The sequence below is a fragment of the Anser cygnoides genome, chromosome 10 (genome assembly GCF_040182565.1).
Source record: "Anser cygnoides isolate HZ-2024a breed goose chromosome 10, Taihu_goose_T2T_genome, whole genome shotgun sequence".
Taxonomy (NCBI): Eukaryota; Metazoa; Chordata; class Aves; order Anseriformes; family Anatidae; genus Anser; species Anser cygnoides.
Genome location: NC_089882.1, coordinates 17262118 through 17279429, shown reverse-complemented (window position 1 = coordinate 17279429; position 17312 = coordinate 17262118). Strand labels below are relative to the sequence as shown.

At 42.8% G+C, this 17312-nt stretch overlaps 1 protein-coding gene across 4 annotated transcripts in view; it reads left to right on the top strand.

Moving 5' to 3' along the window:
• Positions 1 to 392: 392 nt before the first annotated feature.
• The window catches only part of STAB1 (stabilin 1), a 58826-nt gene continuing 41906 nt past the window's right edge, over positions 393 to 17312 (top strand). Inside the window, exons 1-13 of one of the 4 annotated variants that reach the window (XM_048070707.2) lie at positions 393 to 509; positions 1592 to 1727; positions 6745 to 6881; positions 8111 to 8226; positions 9463 to 9548; positions 10631 to 10700; positions 11611 to 11706; positions 12008 to 12124; positions 12925 to 13121; positions 13324 to 13454; positions 15031 to 15158; positions 15810 to 15901; positions 16981 to 17103. In XM_048070707.2, coding sequence (XP_047926664.2) covers positions 1647 to 1727; positions 6745 to 6881; positions 8111 to 8226; positions 9463 to 9548; positions 10631 to 10700; positions 11611 to 11706; positions 12008 to 12124; positions 12925 to 13121; positions 13324 to 13454; positions 15031 to 15158; positions 15810 to 15901; positions 16981 to 17103 — 1374 coding nt within the window. In that variant the 5' untranslated portion in view covers positions 393 to 509; positions 1592 to 1646. Of the gene's footprint in view, positions 510 to 1445; positions 1728 to 6744; positions 6882 to 8110; positions 8227 to 9462; positions 9549 to 10630; positions 10701 to 11610; positions 11707 to 12007; positions 12125 to 12924; positions 13122 to 13323; positions 13455 to 15030; positions 15159 to 15809; positions 15902 to 16980; positions 17104 to 17312 lie in introns of those variants that run through there. The other 3 variants (XM_067002841.1, XM_067002843.1, XM_067002842.1) reach the window with 3 other exon arrangements.

Below are 17312 nucleotides of genomic sequence, written 5' to 3'. Positions count from 1 at the left end.
GAGCACTCAACTTCCTTCTAGGCTGCCTGTTTCAGCTGCATATACCTAACAGGTAGCATGGAGCAGCGGACCCGTCTCATTCTTAGTTTACGAGGCCACTCTAGTACCAGGACTGTAAATACATAGAGTACAGTGCAGCTTCCACACTAACGTCCCCCTCTGTGACAATGTCCTGACTGCCCATTTGTGACCTTCCTACCCCAGCAGAACTGGTGTGAGTTATGAGGCCTCTGCTTCCTTTCACAGATCTGTGGGGTACCAAATGGTTTCTGTGGCTGCACAAACCCGCTGGCCTTGACCAGAGTGGCTGTCTGTTGGTCCCCTAATGGGACAAGCGGGCTGAGCTGGCAGGTTGAGCTGTGGGCTGGTACTTCTCACATGGGTTGCACTGGATGGTTGTGTGCCTTATCTGCTTCCTGTTCATGCAGGATATATAATTGTGCTTGCAGTTCATCATGCTGGCTGCTCTGTAGGATGGAGGAAGAGGTAAAGCACAATTTACAGCACTAGTAAGTACAGCGGTTCTTACATATTTTATATGTTAACATGCGCATGTGTGTGTTTATGCAAGGGACAAAAAATACTTATGCTCTCAATTATTTATCTAAATGCAAGAGTAGCTTCCTATCCTAGTTTCATTATGCACCTTCCTGTACTATTAATGGCTCCAAAATGAAAAGATACCTTATTGCTCAGTAGGAATTGCTACAAATAGAAGCAATCCTTAGACTGCTCTGTTCAGTGGGTTCTGTTAGCAGCACAGGGAAACAAAGTCCATGTAAAAAATCTGTCAATAATCAATTCTTGGTTGTTTGTAATGTTAAAAAGGAGAAATGCAATCACAGACTGTAACTCAGGTAACTTTTTTTTTAATCACATTTTGGGACTTGCCTATTGTGAGTGCTACGGGAGAGCTCCATGGATTCATCAAACTGTCAGCAGAGCATTTGGAAAATCATATATTTTGCTACTGCTGATATAGCACCTACAAAATGCAATGTAGGTTTTGATGAGTAACCTAAATATTTCAAATAAATGTCAAACGCTACCTGAAGGGTTTGACTGATCAATAGGATGTTCTTGTATTCCTGCTCCGATGTGCGGCACATGACTCATGTTGCTTTGTTCATGCATACATAGGGATAGGAATCATTGGACGAATCTTTGGTTAGAGATGTTCTGGACATACTAAAATCAGCAGTAAAATGAAATTACGTATCTCTCATGAATTCATGGTATTTAAGTTTGCCGTTTGGATTTGCCTTCAGTTAAGCATACAGTTAACCTCTTTTTGTTCCAATTAGTTGAAAACTAAGGATTTCCTTCCTTCTGTTTTGAACTGATATGTAAGAGGAAATCCGTAGATGTTCCTGTTTTGAGTAAACCTTTTACTGAGAAGTTATGCTTGTGTATTTTAAAAAAAATAGAAAGAAAAAGGTAGTATTGATTCAGACGTAACAGTAGAATTAGTAGATCCCCTTATGAAGGCTTTGCATCCAAAGAACACAGTGCGAAAATGTTCTCTCGCTGTTTACTTTTAACCTCTGGTTTGTCTTGGATCTGATTCTTAGCAGGCGGTCTTATCTTACAGAAATTGCAGCTTCTATCACCTCCCTGTCTGTGGAAAGGGTTCTGCTTGTAAAAGAATGAAAATGCGTCCTCCTGGGTTGCTGTTTTTCTTCTTAGCAGCATGCTTCACTCCCACAGCTGACTGCCAGAGTCAGAAGGTAAGTCTATGAGTCTTTGTTTAAATGTTCATCGAACAGTTCTTCATATTTGGATGGTTGAATGTTATCCCAAAACCTCACTTTTTCATTTACATTTAGTTAAGTGCAGAATAACATCCGTAACTAAACTTTAAGACTGTCAAATATCTTCCCTGCTCGTGGAAGGACACGTGTGGCGTCTGAACTGGAAAGCTAAAATTAAGGTTGGAGCCAGCTGCTTGAATTTTAGATCAGGTTCAGTTTGCATTTCTGATCAGCACTGATTGCAAATGCAGTGATATGATAGGATTGGGTATCTTTGTCTTCCACTATTTTCAGTATCTCTGGCATCTGTCAGGACAGGTCCATATGTGCCCCAGGAGACTTTTCTAAAAAGAGTTTTTAAATCTTATCAAATTGTTGCTTTGCAACAGGGAGAATACATTTCTTTCAAGTACATTTCCTAGCAGCTCCCCAGCGAGGAGTACAGATCGCTTTCCGTGGGAAGGTTTTGTTTTGATTCCAGCATCTCCGTTCTTGTGATTAGCATCTAGAAGAATGTAGGATGCATTTGTAGATCTGTGGTCTTGGCTCCATGGTTGTGTCGTCCTACTTTCTGTAGGCTATAATTCATAGAATATTAGGTAACGATTACCCACTCACAGAGACGTGAAATGTTTTGTATCACCTCTGGAGCAGCTTATTTAATCTAGGAAAAATAACCCTCTTTTAGATTTCTGTCCCCAAAAGGTTCCCTCTTTTTGGGGAAAGAGAAGAAACATTTGAAAATGTATAGTGGGAGTTAAGGAAAAACAATGGTCTAATGAAGTCTTTGACGATTTTTAGGATGGCCACTTTATTTGGTTGTGATGGAAGTGCAGTGATTCCACAAGAAGACTCCATTACCTTGCAGGAGCCTTGCAGGGGGCATTAAGGGAGAAAGAGATTTTGTAGTAGCTGGTTTTTGTGATGTTATCTCCAGGTTGTGTATTGATCTGCATCTTGTATGGACTGGGGAAGATGCAGCAGATGTGAGAACCATGAGAGATTTTCTGCTGGGAGGAGGCCAGTCCCAGGTGGTATGGAGCAGGAATGGAAGTGGCTGGGGAAGGAGAGGAGTGCTTTTGTCTTATGTGATCTCTGAGCCAAACTGTTCATCCTCATGCTGAACAGTGTCTTCCTTGGCCAAATGCAAAGTGCTAGTATGTCCAGGAACGTTCAACTAAAGTGTCACTGAGAACTTCTTGAGGAGGTACATAGCTATAATGACCCGAGCATGTGTATACAGCTCTTGTTTTGTAAAGGGCAAAAGCTCTGGAAATGTGGTGATTCACTAGATAAAGACTATTTCCAGAACTGGCTCCCAGGATTGTTGGAGCCAAACACTGACGTCCACGCGTGTTTTTCTTTCATCCCTGAAGTCTTGCCTTACAAAAGAATTTGTGTTATGGTTTGGGAGGAAATGATAAAGGGAGAAAATGAGTAGAATGAAGCTAGTCCTTAAAAAAGGCCCCCCAGCTTATTCTCTTGAAATGGAATAAGTTGAAATGGAATAAGAGAAACATGAGCACCTGAAAAGTAAGGGACGTTTACATCAAAGAGAGTGGAGGGAAGGAAACACTGCAGCATCCAGAAGCTCAGGAATGTCCCAGCTGAGTGCAGAAGGCAGCGGCTGCTGCACATGCATGCTAAAGAGTGCAGGGAGAAAGCACAGTCCAGCCCTGGCAAGACAGAGTTCAACGTGGGCAGAGGCACCCTGGTTCCTAACTGCCTTTGGCTACAGCTAGATGTCTCCTGCTTTAAAATCCTCCTTTATTTTTGGAGCTGTCTGAGAACACCAGGCTTCCTTTTCTGTGGCTTTGTACCCAAAGTGTGGCGCAGTCCAGGCTCACATCATCTGAGCAGAACAGTGGCTGTTTGCCCACTTTCCCTGGCATAGCCACGATGGACCTTGCCAGCTCTCAGCACACCGGGTGGTATTGCATATTGCTGCAACACAGGCTCAGATATTCTCTCTTGCTGCTTCCTCTCCAGCATCTCCAGACTTAGAAACAGCAGTCACAGATAAGCCCGAGGCAGCAGTGCATCATTGTTTTCTGCGAGGCTGTGCCCCAGGAGTCACCTCTGGCTCAAACTTCTGTCTTCCTTTCATCCACTCCAAAGTTGGAGAATCCAAACCATTGCATTTTTTATGTCCCTTGATTTTCTCTTCTGCTTTCATAAGAAGCAAAACACTCCAGAAAATGACTGCTTCATCAGTTCTGTCACTCAAATAAGAATGGACTTTTTTTTTTTTAATTTTCCACACAGCTGTTTTCTTCCTCTTTCCTCCTGCCTGTTGCTGCTGACACAAGCATATTTCCATATAAAAAGGGGAAGATCTTACTGGGAAGTTGCCTAAATTTTATGTTGTCCTAGGAAGGTAGGGTAGGGGGTATTCCACAATAGCTATCTTGCCTTAGAGGCCTCTGTTTTATCCTGAAAATGAACTGCAAATAATTAAAGATTCCAACAGCAAGGAATGACAGCCTTTCTTCTCTCCCAGTGTCCATCTCTGTTTAGAAATGGGGCCACATTAATGTAGGAAAGAGAAGCAAAAATGATTAATGTGTGAATAACAGTGTCTTCCTTCAGCACAGCGGCAGAGAACACATTTAGCGGCCCAGCTGTGTCTGACAGCCAACTCCCGATGCCTGGAAGTGAAGGTGAAATAGAATATTGGAGGGTTTTAATTTAATGTTTTGTGCTCTACTGTTTGTGTGGTCTTTTCTTATACAGATAGGGAGGCTCAGACACCTGATAAGGGTTTGTGGGGAAATTCTGACAGTTTTAATACCACAGCCTGTGAGAAGACATCCACCTGTGTTTCTTCCTTGAACACCTTCCCGTTCTCTTTCTGAGGCATTGTCTCAGTGAAGGTTAAGGTTGGGATTTGATGGGACCAGCAAGGGACCAACAAGATGCGCCATTCTGTCAGAAACATGTGCCTGGATTCATCTGGCTCCTTTCAAAAGCCCAGTTTTCATCTGGAGTCCTCATTTGTGCTTAATTCCACTGGTTGGATCTGCTTCTCCCCTGTCCCGTGAATGGCACTGCCGGGCTTTTGAGGCAGGGTACTCCAGTTGTAGCTCCCCAGTTACCCATCCATATAGGCTGTCTTCTCAGTTTTGCTCTGTGAAAGAGGTGAAATCTCCTTTGACTTCACTGTGTGTAAGTAGGGTAAAAACATACGGAACAGCAATGCTGATCTCCGTCCTGCTGGATAAAATCAGTAAAGCTGGGGCGTGCAGGACATGGACAGCTGGGTCTGGTGGATCTCAGACTGTTTTTGAGCTTTTCATAATGCAAGGGAGTCCTTCCAAAGGGAGTGGATGCTAAAGTACAGTAAGGAAAGCCCCTGGTGCAGAACTAGGAATGAATATCCACATGAGGCACCACCACAGACACGAGTCACTTTGCTTGTGGGGCAGTGCCTTTGCGTGGATGGCTGCAGAAGGCAAATCCAGGAAGAGAGGAAAAGCTTGACAGCTCCAGGCAGAGGAAACTTGGGCGTGAGTCAGGAAACCGTTCCGGGGAGATGTCCGTGCAGAGCTGGGACCAGAGGGTTATCTCTCATGAGGTTTTCCTGACGGGGTCTGCTGGCTATCTTCTGGCAGGGCCTTCCTGAGCTGTTGATAAGATGGGAAGCTGTGGACTTCCTCCCTTGCCCTGAAGCAAACGTATGTGTTTGGGCTTACTTAGGTCCAGAGGAAGCAGAGCTGGGCTGAGATTACTGATGGGAATACAGAACGGGGAGTTCTGGGCACACGACAGCTGCTGCATTAACAGCATTTTTCAGGATTGGCTTTAAAAAAATCCCAGATCAGGGCTTCCTCCCAAAATTCGATCTGGTGTTTTTATTTTTAGAAAATACTGTGCCTGAAGAGGTATAGTTGAAGTGAGTTGAGTTTTCTTTTCCAGTTGGTGACCTTTTGGGACAAACGGAGCTCCTGCCTTCCAGCTTTTCTCTGTCATCATCAGTAGCAAACATTTTCTCTTTTTAAAATCAACAGTGGTCTTTCTGCACAGTTGCTTGACCTGAGGAATTTAGGGATTCAAGGAAACCCATCTGTGGTAAAATCATGAGCTTTAATGACAAGCTGGCATACAGTGATGGTTATTCTCTCTCAGGCTGTAGTCCTCATCTGCTCTGGTTGCATTTCATTTGGAGAAACAGGGTAGGTGCTACAGAGGCATTGAAAAGCACTTTGAGGTAGTCTGAACCCCTAAAGAGAAATTATTCTGGTTAGGTGGAAGTACTTGTGCTGAACTTATCATGGGCCGTATGAATTATCCAAGTCTCCTACCTGATCTTCTTGCTGGCACTTATGGGGTCCTTCCCACCCTGGGCCAAAGCATCAAGGGCCACCTCTAGGTAGCTGGAGAAGTGCAGAGCACCCTTCTTTTAATCTCCTCCCTGCACCTTCTCAAAGGCAATTGCCATGAGAAGCACTTGTGTGAGCAGCTCTTGGTCTCTGGGAAATAGACTGAACCAACACATAAAATTTGTCAAACCCATGAAACAGCGAAGAAACAACCAGTACAACCGGATCGTATCATCAGCATGGAAAACAGAAATGCTGTGCTGCCTTTTAATTCAGTGTCTTCTGTCAAGGGTTATTGGTTTAGAGTTTGTCCTCACATACCACTACCACACATTTCCAAAAGATCAGTTTAAATTAGCAGTGCATGGTTATAATTGTTTTAGAAATGGTTAGAATTTTTGCTGTGAATAACAGAGGAAAGATGAGTTAGCTGTGATTTGCCCTATTGCCTTGTATCTGAGATCGAGGCAGAGCAGCATGCATTAACGTAACATAGTGCTTTAGCATGTATGAGTGTGCGGTGTACATCCAAGCAGCCACACTGGTCACTGCCCTCCCCCGTGGAACCTAAAGAACAGTGCAGTGTGGATAAAGATATCAAAGGCTGGCAAGATGACTGCCTAAGGTAACAGTTTAGTTATGGACTTATTTTCATTCTACTTTTTCTTTTTAAGCTAAAGTCAATGAGATGCAATGTCAAGATGATGTTTACAATGAGTACAGCATGTACTACTTGTGCTCTGACGCCTAAAACACCGTGTCCAAGAGGTTGGTCAAAGAGCACGCAAGGCTTAGGAGTGAGGGACTGCAGGTAAGACCTCTTTCCTAACCATGTTGCAGATCTGGTTTAGCTCTGCTATGCAGGGAGTGATGTGTGCACCTTAAGGAGAACACGTGTGGGTTTTGATCCCTAAAGATCCAAGGACTTTTGTTTTCAGATGCATAAAAATGAATGTATGGTCCTTATTATTGTTGGTTTTGTCTCCTTGCAAATCCCCTGGACTTCTTGCTGCATATAAGGTTCTGTATACAAACAACCAGTTACCTGATAATTACCTCTGCCTTGCCCTGAACAAACTGAGTTTGCTTATCCTGCTGTAGCAACTAAGCAGAGCTCTGTCTTCCGTAGGAACCTGTTTCAGACCTGGAATTTGCTAGTGAATTATTAGAGAAAGAATATAATAATTCCCCTTGTATATCCTCTCAGCTTCCAACAATAATCCTCTGAACTTTTTACCTTCCTAGTTCTCTTTATGAAGGTTGCTTTTTCTTGTGTTCCTTGTTCTTATTCTGTTGAGCATTTCTGTAGCTTGGCTCTAATAGGAAAATGGTGAAGGAAAACTGAATTTACCAGTAAGTTTTTTTAAAAAAAATGAAACACTATAGATTATTGTTTGCCTATCTATTCAGTAGTGAATGTTAACAGTTAATATATAGCTCCATTGTCTACTGTTTTCTGTAATTCACTATTCTGTATAAATACTTTAAAAATAGCTGTAGCAGTTTTACAGTAATTACAGACACACAGAGGAGTCAGACTGAATTCAAAGGGGCAGTGCTATTGAGGCGATTTCCAAGTTCCTTTTGGGAAGGATGTTGTGCCAAAAATAAAATGAAGTATAAGAGTAATGTGAGCGCGTGCAGCTTTTCTGCCTGTTATCTCTCTGTGGTAGTGGTAGTTGAACAGACCCAAGAATAGTTCTGTACAACGTACACACAGAGCAAGAGACACTGCCACCAGGGGCCTAGCCTCTGCGTAAGGCGATGGATGAAGGGTTGAAAAGGAGAAAGATGCTCCTCCTCTGTCTCATATCCAGTCCCTGGCATCATTCTTGGAACCAGCCGTAGGAGCACAGATCAGTGGGCATCCTTGGGGAAGACACAATTAGAGTGCAAACTCTTGTGTGTACTTATGGGGGAGGGAATGAATGCCCTTCTGTTCGGAGTTCAGCGCGCTGCAGTGTGCTTGCTTAGAACCCCTCCAACAAGCATGTGGTATCTTTGTGGTGTGATCATGGATTTTGGATTGTTCTTTTTAAGGTACACTGTCAAGTTAGGAGAAAATACCCTTGTCCAGCCAGGGTGCTATCACATATGTACGAAGGAAATTGAGGAGAAAAAGTGCTGCCCAGGATTCTGGGGTACAGAGTGCTACGGTAAGTTTTTCATCTGTTTACAATGCCTTCTGTTCAGTAAATCAAACCTGTTTTAACATGAAGCATTAAATATGCATTAAGCTGATTGATTTTTGTTATTTCTGCTCCTGCTTTTTAAGCATTTACAAGGTCTCCATTATCTGCCCAGGATGTTTAGAAGATAATGAGGAAGGAATCTCTTTGCTTCATATGGGTTTAATCCTCTTATATTTAACACATAACATAACCCCCTTTGTTGGAACTTCCTTTAGTCTCTTCTTTAAAAAGAACCTTTTGGAAAGGGATGTTTTTGTTCCTCTTTGAGAAAGTTTCCAAAGGAAGAGGAAGATACTTCTTTCTGGTGTCCCTCTGGTCTGGAGTGCATGTGCCATGTGTGCTTTTATATAGTCTGGAGTTAGTCAGAGGTTCAGTCACAGAAAATACTTAGCAATTCCAAACCAACATGCAAATAACCCTCCCAAAGCTCCCATTTAGTTTTACGCCAAGTAATGAGAATTTGAAAACATTCAGTTTTTCTTGGTCTTCTCTCAAAAATCCAAAAGCCAAAAATCCAAAATCCAGAAAGTTTATCTTCTAAGATGGACACTTTTCATACAATTGACCAGTGACTGGAATATGGCCAAACATTATCCAGTCCAGCAGAAAATGGGAGGTTGTTTGAGCAATTGGGCCTGTTTTCACATAAAGTGCTTTGAATAATCAATTGGCAATTCTATGCCTAAAATTTTCAGATATAATCCCTTGAATTTGGAGGTACCTCTCTCCAAAGATGTGTGGACCATGCTTGTTTGAGCACATTCACAGCCCTTCAAGAAGTCACAAAAAGCCAAAATGCCCAGTGTCTTTGAAAAGCAGGCTCCTATCTGTCCCGAGCTTCAGAACCGTCCTCAGATGTTTGGTGCTGCCTCTTGCTGATGATTGCAAGAGTGGCTCCATCTCAAAACATGTTTCAGTGGCTTTGCTGAAGTGTGGTTAGTTATGGGCCAGTGGAATTTTCCTTAGACCTTTATTAAAAGGCTTTCCTTAGAAGGCAGCCATGTTTCTCCTTGGTCTTACTCATTGCCATCTTCACCAGCTCTGGGCCAGTTTTAGCTGTACTGGATAAGCAGGCAGGGACTTTGCTGGTTAAGAAGCCATTGCTTTCACACAGCTGGAATGCCAGTAGGAAGAGGTGATAAAAAGAGGGGTGCAGTGCTGTTTTTTCTGCCTAATCTTGCCTGGCCTCTTACCTGCTAGAATGTCCAGGAGGCTCCGAAAATCCCTGCAGTGGCCATGGGACATGCTTGGATGGTATACAGCGTAACGGAACCTGCATCTGCAAGGTCAGTGTGTGATTTGGTCTGAGGGTGACATGCTTTTGTCAGAGGGTGATATGCTTTTGTACAGTGTCTGTGCAGAAGCTCTGGATGAAGACCAGCCTTCTGCCTGGAAGGTCCTTAGCAGGGTCTTTTATTCCAGTATCAGTGCCTGTGGTTTAACTAGAGTATTGGTGTGGTCTGCGGCAGCACTAAGACACTGTTGGTGGGGCTATGGGGTTGGGAAGGATCTCTAGGAAGAAATGAAGAAAAAATTGCATGGATTTAACCCTCTGATCAGTTGAAATAATCAGTGTCTGTCTGTGGCTGCAAGAAGCCCTGAGATACGTTTAATGAGCTGTACCTTTACCAGACCTGAAAGACATACTTCCCAGCTGCTGCTGCACCTTAGCGGTCAGACCCTCCCTCTCCCAGGAAAAGAAAGAAAGACTAAAACCAGAATTATTATTTTCGTTACAGCTCTAGACTTAATACAACAAAAGTACCAACAACTGCTGCATGTGACTCATATAAAGCAGTGTTTCTAAAATTATCTTAGCTTAACAGACCGGTGTCAGATTTGAAACTTCTTCTTATGAACGATATGTTTTTACAGTATCCTTAATTAATGGCATTGTTATCCTTAATTAATGGATAAGTTAAAGTCCTACCTCTTGGGCACATCTTTGAAAAAAGCTGATTTTGGACTTAACTCAAGACACTCCATATCAATTAAAATACGTGTTTAAGGTCCCCAAGCCTTACAAGATCAATGTCAAACATCCCATTGGTGCTAGTGAATTACAACTTCCTTCTTCAGAGAGACCATAAGCCAGCTGTTACATTCCTGTCTGCAAACAGGACATGGTTTCCTCAGTGCCCACCTGGGTTTTGCTGGCATTTTGCACGCTCTCCGTGTGTCGGTGTACCCCTCTGCTGGGAGGGCTGGGTGATAGTACTAGAGCACTGAGCAGATCAGTTTTCTTCAATGTATTGCTTCAGTTGTCAGAGAAAATCAGAGACGGGGAGATACTTTGAACTATGACAATGTTTAGAACAATGAAATGGTATAGAAAAATAACATCTGGGACATTTTGGGGCCCTTCTAGGAGCAATACAGTGGTTTTGCCTGCCAGAATTGTCGAGATGAAAATCGTTTTGGCCCAGACTGTCAGTCAGGTAAGGAAGAGTAATTTCAGGTGAAACCTGCACAAAAATACCTGAGAGCAAGGAAAGCGGAGGGGGAGACTGAGTGAAGAAGGGTGCTGGAGAGGAGGAGGGGATGGCATCTGACAGCGTTTAATAGCAAATATCTGGGCATTTTGTCTTTCTGCCCTTCTCCACGGTCCCATCAGACAAATGATTCTCAGTCTTTCACTCAAATCAATCCATTTTTCCTTTTGTAAAGTCTCCCTCTCCCATTACCATGGCTTTCCCAGTTTCCTCTCTCTTTTCAGCCAGGCTGTTACCTACATCCCACCTGCCCTGAAGCAACCCAGCCTAATTTCCCAACTGTTTGCAAGACTCCTGTCACCGCTCCAGTAGTCTCTCAGCTTCCTCTTTATTGCCCTTCCTACACATTAATACACACAATACTGCTTCTCACATATGTCATATTTTGAAGCAATTTATGACCAGTGCGGCCTGGTCATAAAGAAGCCATTTCTTTCCAACTCCTGGTTCCCTTGTATCCACACAGGTGAGATGGGTGTGATCTCAGTGCTTGTGCTTACGGAATGACACCGATGCTGGCATCACAGATGTGGTAGAGCCTTATAATACCGCATCCTTCCACATTAGCTGCAATAGACTTGGAGGAGCGGGAAGTTAAGTCTGAAAAGCTGGTCCAGATGCTGCATTTGGGGCTAATCTTACAGGGCAGCACTTTGTCTTTCTTCAGCACAGGACCTGCAGAGCTCTCTGTGAGCTCTGACCAGGATGACCTTATTTTTAAAATGAGTCATACTTGCTGTGGATTATTAGTGGGCAATCGGGGTGCCAAATCCCAGGGCAGTTGGCCAGTGTATGTCTGGAGCTCTTCATGCTGCCTTGTCGCTGAAGGTCTTGTTTGTCTGGCCTTTCCTTTCAGTGTGTGACTGTGTGCACGGGAAATGCAACAGCGGCGTCAATGGGAATGGAAGCTGCACTTGCTATGGAGGTTACACTGGCATCAGGTGTGATCAAGGTAAATAAATTGGTAGCTGGAGAGGAGCTGTTAGAGCTAAACTATGATATGGATGCATGTGTCCCAAAACCAGCTGGGATTTCTCTGGAAACAGGGTAGATCCTCCCTTCCCTCTAAGTCTTGTGCGACCTGACTACCTAGCCTGCAAGTCTGTCATGCTTACTTTCCCTGGCTTTTGTGCTGGCTGGGGTCTCTGGAAACAACACTTGCCTTCATTTCCATGCCTTTTGTAAGGGAAGTTGTATCTTCTTGCACTGCCATTCTTGCTCAAAAGGAAACTCTCTTTGCTGTGTGATTCCAGAGCTTCCCCTTTGCAAAGGCGTGATGTGTGAGGCCAACAGTGAATGCACAGTAAAGGATGGGACAGCGGTGTGTGACTGCAAGCAGGGATACAGAAAAAGCGGCAGCCATTGCTTAGGTGAGAACTTTCTCTGTGGCCCTAAATAGTCCTCCGTTTAGGACCTTCCAAAGAGAAATCTTTCTCTGGCATCTCTGGACGAATTTGATCACCATGAATACGGTGTCTTCCTCACTGCGGAAGCATAAAAGCCTGTTTTTTTTTGGGAATCCTTCTAAGATTAATACCTAAGGTGTTTGTTCTCCTCTCACTTGGTCCTGTAAGCAAGAAATGAGTTACAGTTGCAGATGCCATCCAGTATTTGCCTGTATGAATGTACAGAGTAACTGTGGCAGTGGGATATCAGTGAGTCTGTGCCGGTGTAAGTGATGAGTAAAGGTATGTAATTAGAGGGTTTGAGCAAAGGTATGTAATTAGAGGGTTTCTTCACTGATTTCAGATGTAAGGTTTTGAATTGCTTTTGTTAAAAGAAAGTCAATAAGATGCATGCGATTAGCTAGCAATGGATAGCTCTATTTTCGCTGGCTTTTTGCAGTTCTTGCTGACCAAACACCACTTTCAGATATCCTCAGACATGATGGAAATTCAGAAGTAAAGACAAGCATCTTCTTTCTGTCCCTTATATTTGTGTTGCTGAAGTAATATGAAGAATGTGTCATCTAAATTCCTTGGATCAAAGAAAAACAAACTGTCTGCTGTCTGAAATTATTTTATTTTCTGGGAAACTGTAGCAATTTAATAGAATAAATTCCTTATTCTCCATTCTCTTCAGGCCTTTGGCATTCTGCTATGATACAGTAAGTGCTCTACTGAAAACAGAAATTTGGATACTCTTCGACCTCTCATCTCTTTATTTGCAGCTCAGAATCCTTGTGCGTCTTCTCCTTGCTCCCCCTTTGCTGTATGTAATGTTCTTAGACCAGAAAAGTATCAATGTACCTGCAAAGAAGGATTTCAAGGAGATGGGAAGATTTGTCAGCCCATAAACCCCTGTGTTGACAACAACGGAGGCTGTTCAGAAAACTCTACAATTTGCATGTACAAACGTCCAGGAGAGGTAAGGGTGATGGCAGCACATCAGCAACCTGTAAGGGTCTGAGAGCGGCCAGGTGGGAACTTCTTCAAATGAGCCATTCATTGGATTGCTCACGTCTGCTCTCCTCACCTTAGATTTTGCAACCTGCCACCTCTTTTGTGGGATAACCTGTTGAGTAAAATATGACGAATGCAGCTATAATCACTGCTTTGTCTTCTGCTAGGCATCCTGTGTTTGCAAGCCTGGGATGAACAGGAGATCTGCATCAGAGTGTAACGTGATTCACAGTGACTGCCAGAGGTATTTTTGCGACGTGTCCTCCACATGTGAAATTAACTCCCATGGGAATCCTAGGTGAGCCACTTTAAGGATTGCTTTTAAAGCTTATTCTGCAGCTAGAATGGAAACTGATTTTGAATAAGGTAAACTTTGAAGAAACAGGGAACTAAATGAGAAGAATGGGCTAGAGTCCCCTTTTGATAAGAGCCTGTTTTTAACAAGTCCATTGAAAGTAAGGAGTTCTACATCAGCTAGTGTAAATCTCATCATGTGGGCCACAAGATGCTTTAAATCTGGAGCAGCAGGGTCTTTTGTGTTGTGAACTGGAGATGTAGCTCCCCAAGTTAGTGGATATTATTAGTTTATAATCAATCACCAAAACGGAGATGTCTGACTCTTGTTTGGTTATCTAAGGAATTCCTTTGGTTGGGAGGGCTAAGTCTTTGGCTCTCCTGCCTCTCAGGCCTGTAAGCCAGAGGTGAACTAGTGTTGCAGAATGACAGGGAAGGGGGGAGCTGAAGGAAAAAACACCAGACCTCATTTAGTTTTCCTGAGCAAAACATTTAGAAGTTGATGCCCTGCAGATGAGAAATATTGCCAGATCTAGGATAATTTTTGGTCTCCTAAACACCAGAGAAAGCTTCACTGAGCATTTTTTGATAGCAAAAAAAGCTGGAGTTTTTCTGAGAGACTGAAGAGGAAAAGAGCAGTCCCATCTCCTTGGCTGTTCCTTCTCCAGTGCTGCTAAAATTGTTAGCATCCACCTGCTCATTGTGTGCTCCAGGCCAGAACTGAAACACAGTGGCTTCCCCCTTTGAAGACATGCCAACAAATTGCAGGACTCAGTGTTCCACACAATCCCTGCCTTTAGCATATCTGTTCCCCAGCAGCTGGCACGCAGCCCTCTGTGGCTGGAGTAATGTCAGATACCTCCCCTGTGCCGTATGTCTTTGCATCCCTGAACCAGAAAGAGCAGAGCTGATACTTGGACAAAACCCAAACAGGAAAAAACGTGTTTATCAGCCAGTGACCTTAAGTAGTGTCTGAGTAATGACTATAAGTCCGTGTGAATCACGATGGAGATTTTCACATGTAGATAAGCTTTTCTGCAAAAGTCATTAGCATGTCTGGGGCCCTCATTAGTTCTAAGACAAACTGTAGCTAACTGATGTGCGGGAGCTGGTACTTCCCACTGAAGCTGAGGGCTCACATAGGAGCTGATTGCTATATTTTCACTGAGACCTGTGTTTTTTTATGCATTACCTCAAATTTTCAGATGCTTTAATGAGTGATACTGGCTGAATACTTATTTAGGCATCAGTACATGTATTGTGGTTTTCTGTACCCTGAACTCTAAAGCAGACAATCCTTTTGTTGACTGTATCTGAGAAAGTGTCTTCCTTCTTTTTGCTTAGGATCAAAGTTGCTTGCACTCCAGAAGTGTGCATGTTTTTCCTGCCATTTAGATTAGGCAGCAGCTACTAGGCTCTTAAATACACCTTAAAGTTGCAATTAATCTTTCATCTGTAGATACTGATGTTGTCCTACTCAAACATGTCAAAAGTGTGGAGGACTGCTTTATAATGATTTCTTACGTTTAGTGTTAATGTTTATAATGTTATGTTTATTATGTTATTATTGTTGTATCTAGCTGTGTGTGTAAAGAAGGGGAGATTGCAGATGAGAGAAATTGCTATAAAGATCTCTTGAGTGAGATTAATCAGCATAATTCACGAGGAATGTTTACTGGGAAATTGAACGTCGCCAAGAAGATGTTTGGTAACTCTCTTTTGAATTTGTTTGGGGAATGAAGCAGAGGTGGGGAGAAAAGTGTGTCATCAAAAGACTAAAAGCCTCTCATCATAATAGACATTTCACAATGTATGACTGTGGCCTTCAAAATCAAACACATCACATCTCTGAACTCATATTGCCAGTTCTGGCTCGTGAATTGAGGACATTGTTGCAGAGAACAGTGTGGATGAGCATTATGTATTTGACAGTCCCGGTGAAAGATGTGCCACATCCACAAAAAAAGGAAAGCATGTGTTGAGGGTGTGATTTAAACCTGTCTGTCTCAAAATACCAATGTTCCTCCACCTGCACGGTGTTGAAGGCTCAGCAATCTTTTGGCTGTCATTGAGTTTTCTAGGAGTGGTGCTTGAGGCTGGTGTGCCATGGATCCTCCTACAGTCAGATTGGTCTGCTAAGCCAAAATACAGCCTCCTTGCCAGCTCACGCATGTGGGTGGCCATTATAGAGATGGAGGGGCTTTATCCCGTGCACTGTGGTCCAACATAAACAAGTACTAGTTACATGCATCAGGTTGAAGATGTGTATATGTAATTGTGCTGTTAACACAAAGAATAATTATTGCCGGAGTTAAGCCATATGGCAAATAGCTGCTTCATGTTGTCACTCTTTTTACAGCTTCTGGTTGTTCAGTGTTGCTGACGAAATACGGGCCTTTCACGATCTTTGTACCGTCCCTTCTTCCAATTAATGATAGAATGGAATTTAATGTAAGTTTGCTTGCTTTTAGCAAATCTTTTCTATCTCATGATTCATTCCTGCCTGAGTTCTGTGGTCTATAAAAACCGATTGACACATGAGAGAATATTTATAGAAGCAATCTCTTGCAAAGACTGCTCATTGTCTGGTTGTTGCAGTCTCACAGAGGTTGTTACGTCCCTTGTGTTATTTTTAAAACCTCTCTCTCTGCTATTGACAGAGTGCGTTTGTTGTTTTTAATGTCAGATTATGTAACTTCAAAAAGTTTAAGTTCTTCTGGCCGTTCTTATTTAAAGATCCAACCTCCGGTGTGTGACTATTCTCAAAACCTTAGGTGGTTTTCACTGCTTGAGCGTGGGGTTTTCAAAAGGGGATGAGATTTGCATTAAAGTACTGGATTTGGGCCTATTCCTTGGTATGGCCCTAGATGTGGGAATGGTGTCAACTTCTTAGGAAGGGCTCATTTTACTAACGGGGCAGCAAGGATGACAGGGCTGTAGAAAACTGATATGGGAGTTAGGTCAAGAGTTTGAGAGTTCTGGGCTTCAACAAGTATGTCCTACAGGTCATATTTTTATTTTATGTATTTTTTAATTAAGTTCTGTTCATTTGCTGTAGTTTTTCAATCAGTTGTATCAGTTCCACCTAAATCAGTATTGACAGATGACTGTCTTAAAGAATCACCAGTGATGGAAAACCCAGAAAACAAAGGAAGAAACTAAATGTAAATTCAGCAGCTTACGCCACCTACATGGCCAAACATAAACAAAGATTGTCTATGGGGAGCTTAGGCAAGTTTTGTTACCTCAAGTATGCAGGGATAGTTTTAAAATTGTCCAGGTCCAATAGGTTTATCTTCAGGGGATTCTTCTAAAGTCACTTTCAAATGAATCAGTCTCCCTGTGTTTGTGTGTGTACACAGAAGCAAAAGATTTGCCACAGTGTTTCTGCAGTGAACCAAAATGAAGAGGGAAGCTCAATATTATATACCTAGAATTTCTGTTATGGTAATGTTGTGGATCTTTCATAAAATGAGGTTTTTGAAAGAGCATGTCATTTATCTTCTTTATTTGGCCTTTACTCCCCAAAGGATACCACTGCTGAGCATTTGTGCAGAATGCACATTGTTCCTGGTCTGCATTTGATAGAAGACATGGTAAAAGCCAAGACGATGTGGACCTTGTCAGGACATAAGCTGACATTCAGCAGCCAGGTAGATGATATCCTGAACTGAAGTTGTGGACTGCTGCTTTCATGTAGGACTGACCAGAGCTTGAGCATAGTTTCCTTCATGTGCTTTCTTAATGAGAAAACCGTTTTTCTCTTATCAGACTACCTGTGACCAGAACAGGATTTCATTTCCACTTCTCAAAAAGAATCATGAAGTTTTAAGAGACAGAGATGTAGCAGATTTCTTAGGTT